The sequence below is a fragment of the Octopus bimaculoides genome, chromosome 11 (genome assembly GCF_001194135.2).
Source record: "Octopus bimaculoides isolate UCB-OBI-ISO-001 chromosome 11, ASM119413v2, whole genome shotgun sequence".
In the NCBI taxonomy this organism is placed as follows: domain Eukaryota; kingdom Metazoa; phylum Mollusca; class Cephalopoda; order Octopoda; family Octopodidae; genus Octopus; species Octopus bimaculoides.
The window spans coordinates 54,981,009-54,989,199 of record NC_068991.1 but is presented as its reverse complement, the minus strand read 5'-3'; the positions used below and the strand labels follow the sequence as shown (position 1 = coordinate 54,989,199).

The 8,191-nt window shown below is 33.5% G+C and overlaps 1 protein-coding gene across 1 annotated transcript in view; it reads left to right on the top strand.

The window, feature by feature from the left end:
- Nucleotides 1-3,447, top strand: part of LOC106878204 (eukaryotic initiation factor 4A-III) — a 19,425-nt gene extending 15,978 nt beyond the window's left edge. Inside the window, exons 8-10 of the mRNA XM_052971990.1 lie at nucleotides 621-728; nucleotides 2,648-2,775; nucleotides 3,264-3,447. Of these exons, the coding sequence (XP_052827950.1) occupies nucleotides 621-728; nucleotides 2,648-2,775; nucleotides 3,264-3,280 (253 nt within the window). The 3' untranslated portion in view covers nucleotides 3,281-3,447. The remainder of the gene's footprint in view (nucleotides 1-620; nucleotides 729-2,647; nucleotides 2,776-3,263) is intronic.
- The last annotated feature ends 4,744 nt before the right edge of the window (nucleotides 3,448-8,191 follow it).

Here is an 8,191-nt window from a genome sequence, read left to right as displayed (position 1 = left end):
ATATATACTTATATATATATAAATATACATATGTTTGTATGTGTGTATGTACGTACATATAAAAGCACCCACTACACTCTCGGAGTGGTTGGCGTTAGGAAGGGCATCCAGATGTAGAAACTCTGCCAGATTAGATTGGAGCCTGGTGCGGCCATCTGGTTCGCCAGTCCTCAGTCAGATCGTCCAACCCATGCTAGCATGGAAAGCGGACGTTAATCGATGATGATGATATATATATATAATGTGTGTCTGTGTCTGTCTGCTACCACCACTTGACAACTGGTGTTGGTGTGTTTACATCACCATAACTTGGCTTTTCAGTGAGAGAGGCTGATGAAATGAGTGCCAGACTGGGATCAATTCATTTGACTAAAAATTCTTTAAGGTGGTGCCCCAGCTTGGCTGCAGCTAAATGACCAAAACAAGTAAAAGAAGATAAAAGAATTAGTTACAGTCTATCATCGAAATCTAGTTTCTGACAAGAATGGGAGATATATACAGGGAAACTATTACAAGAATTTAAGAGTTGCTTGTGTTTTTGTATTCATTGGAAAATAGTTTGTTGATTTTTTTTTTTTTTTGGCAATGAGTTTTTAACTTTTTTTTTATTTTTTTTTTAGTCGTGTTCTCATAACAACAGATGTGTGGGCCCGAGGTATTGATGTCCAACAGGTATCACTCGTAATAAACTATGATTTACCAAACAATCGTGAATTGTATATACACAGGTAACTCTATCAACTGTAATGCTTATTTATTCACATTGTTTTGAATTAATCATGCATTATCTTGTAGCTTCAAGATTTTGATGATGCATTTGTTTATTTTTGGAATGACATTGAAGAGCAGTTGTGAGAGGCTTGATCTGGTCATTTGAACATGAAACTGGTAGAATGTTTGGGTCTGATATGGCCAGTTTAAGTGCTAAGGGATTAATACATTTCTATAACTAGCTACTCAAAAAACTTTTGACAACAATAGTTAATAGTCTATCAATATGTACATGTGTGCATACTGATAGCAGATATATGTGCATATTTCTATGCACTGTATGTGGAATGAAGTGATTAGGTGCAGTTGTTTGGCTGCTGATTATTTGGCATGCTTGACTGGACATTGAAACTATTTTGGTGACAGTACTCTTTAACACTGGAGGCAAAAATACATGCATGCACACACATACACACAAACACTCTCTCTCCCTCTCTTGAAGGGCTGAAATAAATGTAAATATTAGAAAGCCTTAGCTGTGAGAAAATCATAAAAATGTAAACATATTCCTTCTGTTCTTTCAACACATTCATCAAAAACACAGAAGGAATGTTTCTATATTGTTGGCTGCTCCTCAAAAATGTATCTCAATTTCTGTCTCCAGTCACCTGATTAGAATATTCACCTGATATATAAAAAAAACAGCTAAAATCAAACTGTTACCATAATGAATAATAAAGTTATAATAAAGATTTTGGAACTGTACTCTTCCCATTAATAGTCCAGATTCTGCCTTTTGTAGTTCCCACCCCTCAAATGTCATGCCTGCTGGTTGACCATCTTTTACAATAATAAATATTTCAGTTCCTTTCTTTTGCTGGGAAATTAGTTTGGTCTTTTGTGTTTGAATCTAGTCAATGTCTTGATAGAGACATCTTAAGAGGATGTTTTCCTTTGTGGCTTTTATATATCTACTAGCAAACACACCCGTCTTATGGACAGTTTAACATATAAATAGATAATAAATCAAAAAAATGTGGAAACAACTAAATATATTGCGTAATGCAAATATACGCCCATATTGATTTTAAAAGTATGGAAAACGGTCTAAATAGAGAAAATCCTTTCACTTTTCTATTCTCTAACCAAAACCCTCAAACAATATACACATATAAAAAAAATATAGAAAGTAATAATACACAATTACATATAAATAATAAATGAAAAAATGTGAAAACCACTAAAAAATATCCCCTAATGCCAATATACCACCATATAGATTTAAAAAGTATGGGTGACCCTACATACAAAATAAACTATGTACATACAACGAATTAGAGAAGAACCCATGTAAACCACCATTTTTCCCAGTTTGTCCAGTTTACTCAGGAGCTCTAGGCAAAATGTATAGTGTATGACCAACCTTGACACATAAGTAATGTGCATGTAAAGTTTGAAAATCAGTTGAGAATTGTGGAAGTGTATGTGTTAGTCAATATACATACACATACTGTGATTTATATATATACTAGATTATGTATTCCTCATTTCTATAACTCATATGTGTCAGTCTGTTAAGGGTTGTCCTACCTACAACTTGTTCTGTATTGAATTTTTCATAACAGTATTTAAATAGATAAAACATTGATGAGAACTAGTGTTCTGTTGATTAGGGTCCCCTGGTGTTGACAATGAGGGACTTCACTATTTATATTCCATTAGTTTCATATAGCCAACTACTGAATTTTTCTTTACTTTTTTAGTAACATGTATCACCCGTCGAGTTCATAAGTCCAACAAATTGATAATCACTATCATCACGTTAGCACTTATTTGTCTATGATAGCTTGGCTTTTATGTGTACATCCATATAACACACATTCCTTGTAAGTTGGTCTGAATTAATTTCTACTGTTAATTTACTGTGCATTTCTAGGATTGGACGTTCTGGTAGATTTGGGCGAAAAGGTGTTGCCATCAATTTTGTGAAAAATGATGATATCCGTATCTTGCGAGATATAGAACAGTACTATTCTACTCAGATAGATGAAATGCCAATGAATGGTAAGATTTTTGTTTTTTCTTCCTATTTTAATCTAGTCTGATATTGAAAGCTTTGGTGAGTATTTGGTAGAACTTATAAACAACAATTTCAGTGTTGATTTAACTATCAGCTCTTTGTCTTAGTGAAGGTGCATGTGGCCTAGTGGTTAGGGTGTTGCACTCGTGATTGCAGTATCAGTTGAGACTTTGTCATTTGGGAGGCTGACATATCGTTGCTGTTGGATTGTTCTAGATTACTATGTTGTATTATTTATATTTTAGAAAAATCTATTTAACATGAGAATAATAAATATGTTTATATATTGATTAATGTCCACCTTCCATGCTTATTTGTTAACACATACAATGGTAGGTAACTCGTAACCCATATCTAAAAAGGTAAGTTTAAGTATTGATGTGAGTTTCAAACTAATATAATTTGTTAGATGTATTTGTGAATAATTGTCATAAACAAATATTAAAATGGTTTCTCTTTCTCTCTTTTATAGTGGCTGATCTTATCTGATCAATTTCCAGCATTACTTCAGTAACTGGACATTTCATACATCTTTTCTTCATTATGAACACAAGAAGTTTTTTTTCCAACATGCTTTGTATTTTTAATGTTAATTTCTATTCACTTCATTGTAAAAACATTTCTCTCTAAATCTCAATAAAATATTCAAAACAATATTTCTGTGTATGTTGTATTTTTGCCTGTTAAACAATATAGCCATTAATTATTGATACAGAACTCTTTAAAATATTTTAAACCACAGTTGCTAAATAATTAGTTAGTTCCTGTAGATGTGGGAAGAAGTGCTTTAAAGCTCTATACCAGCTGTTTTCAACTGCAGCTCTCAAGGTTGCATGCAATCCCCATCAGTCTTCTATAAATATAATTTTTTCTTCAATTGACTTGCATTTTACTTTTTATTGGGGTGGCCCCCTAAAAAACATCCAGGTTTTGGATCTGGCCCAGATATTAAAAAGGTTGAGAATTACTGCTCTCTGTTCTTAATGTTAATCAGCTTATCAGAAAATTGAATTAAGTACTTGTTTCCAGTTTGTAAACAGCAAATAGAGTAATAATTACCTGTCTGTCCAGTGACATGTATTGAGTGAAAAGTTTATTTAATTTTGGTTAAATATGACTGACTTTCAAACTGGAATTCATAAGAAAACTGTAAATGCCTCAGTTGATACTAATAATTTAGCTTTTTTAATTCTATTTAACCCTTTAGCATTCAGATTATTCTATCAAACATAATGCTTATTCAAACTGGTTTGAATTAAACAGACATTATCTCACTGATTCTAGATTTCAATGATGTGATAGTATATTTTTACAGTGACATTGCAAAGGAGGCGTGAGTGGGTGAATTTGGTCAGTTTGAACTGAAAACTTGTAGAATATTTGGGCCTGATATGACCAGTTTAAATCCTAAAGGGTTAAAGATCTTATCCAAGCACACCAATATTAACTTTCCATGGCTCTCATTACTTTCAAGAGTTAATCCAATGTTTAATCTCTCTCTAACCCTCTTACTGTACACATACTTTGTTTTTTGTTGCAGTTGATGGCGACACTATTAGTCAAAACAATACTTTCCTATACTACCCAATTAATTAATTACACTTATATGGCCTGGCTCCCCGATGATGATGCTGTTGTATATTTTTAGAATGACATTAAAAGGTAGGTGTAATAGGCTGAAAGTAGCTGGTTTCAACATAAAACAGGTAGACTAGTGTCATTCTAAAAATAAACAACCACATTATAGAACTGTTAGCTACAAAATATTGCATGATTAATTAAAAACAATGTGAAATAAAAAAGCATTACATTAGACAGTAATCTAAATGTTAAAAGGTTAATGCTCTAAGACAGGGCTGGCCTGCGGCCCGCTTGATACTTTCTTGAAATGGCTTTCTTTAAACAAACATTTTAAAAATTTTATCAAAAATTAAAGATACTGTTTTTGCAACAATAATATTTCATGTTGAATTAACGATCATTCATTATTGTAATAATAGCATGTGAAAGCAAAATGCTTTCAATTCTGTCAGTATGCAAGCAACCCTCAAACAACTTTCTGTGATTAAAGTGGCCCACAATGTAATTCGAGTTGGCTGGCCAGGCCTGCTCTAAGATGTCTATAATATTGCTGAACATCTGTTTTTGGTGACAAGACAATATGTGATTTGACCAAAGAGTATGGCCTTTTTGGGTAATGGTCCATTGTCTTCATCATCCTCACCTTCTCTGCTAACACGAACAAAAACTTCATCTGCTATTTCTTCTGTTAATACTTGGTATCCAAGGTCACTCCTAAGATTTCTGACCAGCTTCACTAACTCCTTAGTGTTCTGATTACTCTATCCAATGAATGCTTATTTATTCATGCATTACCTTGTACCTTCAAGATTTCAATGAGGTGATTGTTAATTGTTATAATGACATTATTGGGTAGGTGTGAGAGGCTGGATATGGCTAGTTTAAATGCTAAATGGATAGATTTCTAAAATTACACAAAGAAACCAAACAGTTTAATCATAAATAGAATTTATTCAAATATGTTTATCAGACAGTAGAATGTATTTCTTAAAAATCTATTATCATTTAAAAAAAATCTGTGAAAACAATCATAGACAATTATCACAGTGGATCTTCAGCCAATTGTAGCATTGTTCACTCTGCTCTGGACTGGCATGAATAGCTTTTGTGAGCCAATCTTTAAACAAGTTCTCATCTTTGTTTAGAACTAGAAATTGACCCAAAACCTTATAGGCCTGAGGAGAAAAGAAATACTAAATTAGAAAGTTTTATAATTTAGAACAAATTTTATTAACAAGAAAAAAAAAAAAAAAAGGAAAACTAACTGATTCTGTTGCAGCATATTTAAATTTCTTTGAAATATCAGTTTCAAATTTAGGCACAAAGGCAAGGTAAGGAGGTAAGTCAACTGATACTTAATTTATCAACCCTGAAAGGATGAAAGGCAAAGTCAACCTCAGCAGAATTTGAACTCAGAGTGTTAAGACAGATGAAAAGCTGCTAAGCATTTTGTCCTGTACACAAACGATTCTGCCAGCTCACTGCCTTAAATTTCTCTGAAATATCACCAGTTTACATAGCAATTCTGATTGAGACTAATTTTGATAATCAAGTGTGAGTTTGTTGCATTGCCACACTAAATATTTTCCTTATTCCTATACAAGATCAGACTAGTGAGCAATAAATATCATACTCAATGATTTATCATAATCATTTAACATCCCATACTGGCATAGGTTGGACAGTTTAACAGGAGCTGGCAAGCTAGAGAGCCACACCAAGCTCCAATTGTCTCTCTTGACATGGTTTCTTTGGCTGGATGCTCTTCCTAACACCAACCACTTTACAGAGTGTACTGGTGCTTTTTACATGACACCAACAGCAGTGCTTTATATGTGGCAACAGCATGGGAGTTTTATACATGGCACCAGCTTTGCAAATTACATGCCAATGAGGACAGAGGCATTTAGGTTTAGACCAAGGAAGCATCTAATTTTAGAAAGGGAGATTTTCACCAACAATTTTCAGCTACACATTAAAATTGCTGTAAATCAGACAATATGTATGTGTTAAGTGTTGGCAAAAAAAACACTCAGTACCATAGTAGAGATTAATAATATATATGATATTTGAACTAACAACATATGGAAGCACCAAATTTTAGTACGCAGTTCATAGTTGATAACCTAAACTACAGAACACATCAAGGCCTTCTCTATCACCTATGAATTCCAATTAATTCTAATCTTAATTGTTATTTGTTTCACATAACCCTTTTGTTACTGTATTTCTGTTGAAACACCTTTTCTTTATTTCAATTAATTTCGAAATAACAAAGAATTTAGTAAATTAATTTGTCATCATCATGAAACTGATTTTTGGGACATGAATTAACACAAAATTTTAACAAGAAATTTTGAGACCACTTTAGAACAGGAAGTTTGTATCTGAGAACCAGGGGCAACTTCAAGCACAGTTGGTAACAAAAAGGTTGAGAGAATTCGGCTTTTTTTTTCTTACTGCAGTCATTGAATTGTACTCAGAAAGTTTGATCATACAAATTATGAGACATAAATATGTGTTAACCTGTTTAAACTAGACCAGTATTTTGACGATAACAATGCTGTTGCTGGTGATGATGATGAGTGCAATGAAATATATTCATGCAAAATTTAGAATTTACTCCCCACTCACCACATACTACCAGCAAGTAAATATGAATGAAAAAAAAAAAACAAAGCTAAAAGATAAAGTGAAGAAAATGACCTTTACCAAAAATAAAATAAATAACATAAAACAGAGAAAACCTTTATATATCCTTTTTCTGCAAGTTTTTTCGCAAGAGCTTTGCTAATTCCACCCAAGTGTTTGATAGACTTATTCCCTATTGGCTCATCAGCACTTCTTTGAGAACTCTGTGAAAAAGCCATGATTTAGACCTAAAAAGAATGAGAATAAAATAACAGAGAAATCCTGGAAAATATTGTTTATTCCAAAACAAGCACCAATTTTTGCATTTATATATTCAAATAATGAGAAATATTACAAATTAACTGCTTTTTATTATTTTGTTTCATTCATTAATTTTTGGAAAAGTACTTGACTGGTACTCTATTTTATCAACCCTGAAAGGATGAAAGGTAAAGTTAACCATAGGAGAATTTGAATTCAGAACAGGAGTCAGAAGAAATGCCACTAAACATTCAGCCTGATACCCTAACGATTCTGCCAGCCCATTGCTTTTCTACTACTACTACTACTAATAATAATAATAATAATAATAATCCTTTCTACTGTAAGCACATGGCCTGAAATTTGGGTATTTACTCTTCGTCAGGGTAAAAGCAACAATAGCATTCATTCTTGGAGTCAACCTAGCTAAAACCTAAGTCCTAATAAGTAGGAAGGCAGACAAACCACAAACCACTTCTGGTAGATGGCCCTGCTCGATCTGTAGAAAAGGTGTAAGTAGAAACTCTATAAGATGTACCCAGTGTAAGCTATGGACACATAAGAGGTGCAGCCATATCAAAGGCAGGTTAACTAGGAAGACAGTTTTTGTATATGGCAGATGCTCAGGAGCAATAAACACTGAAAATGTGCAGAGAACAACTTCTGCCACATTCCAGGGAGAAAAACTAGAAGTAGTTGATAGCTTCCGTTACCTAGGTGACCAAGTCAGTAGCGGGAGAGGGTGTGCTGAAAGTGTAGCTGCTAGAATAAGAATAGCCTGGGCAAAGTTCAGAGAGCTCTTACCTCTGCTGGTGACAAAAGGCCTCTCGCTCAGAGTAAAAAGCAGACTGTATGACGCATGTGTACGAACAGCCATGCTACATGGCAGTGAAACATGGGCCGTGACTGCTGAGGACATGCGTAAGC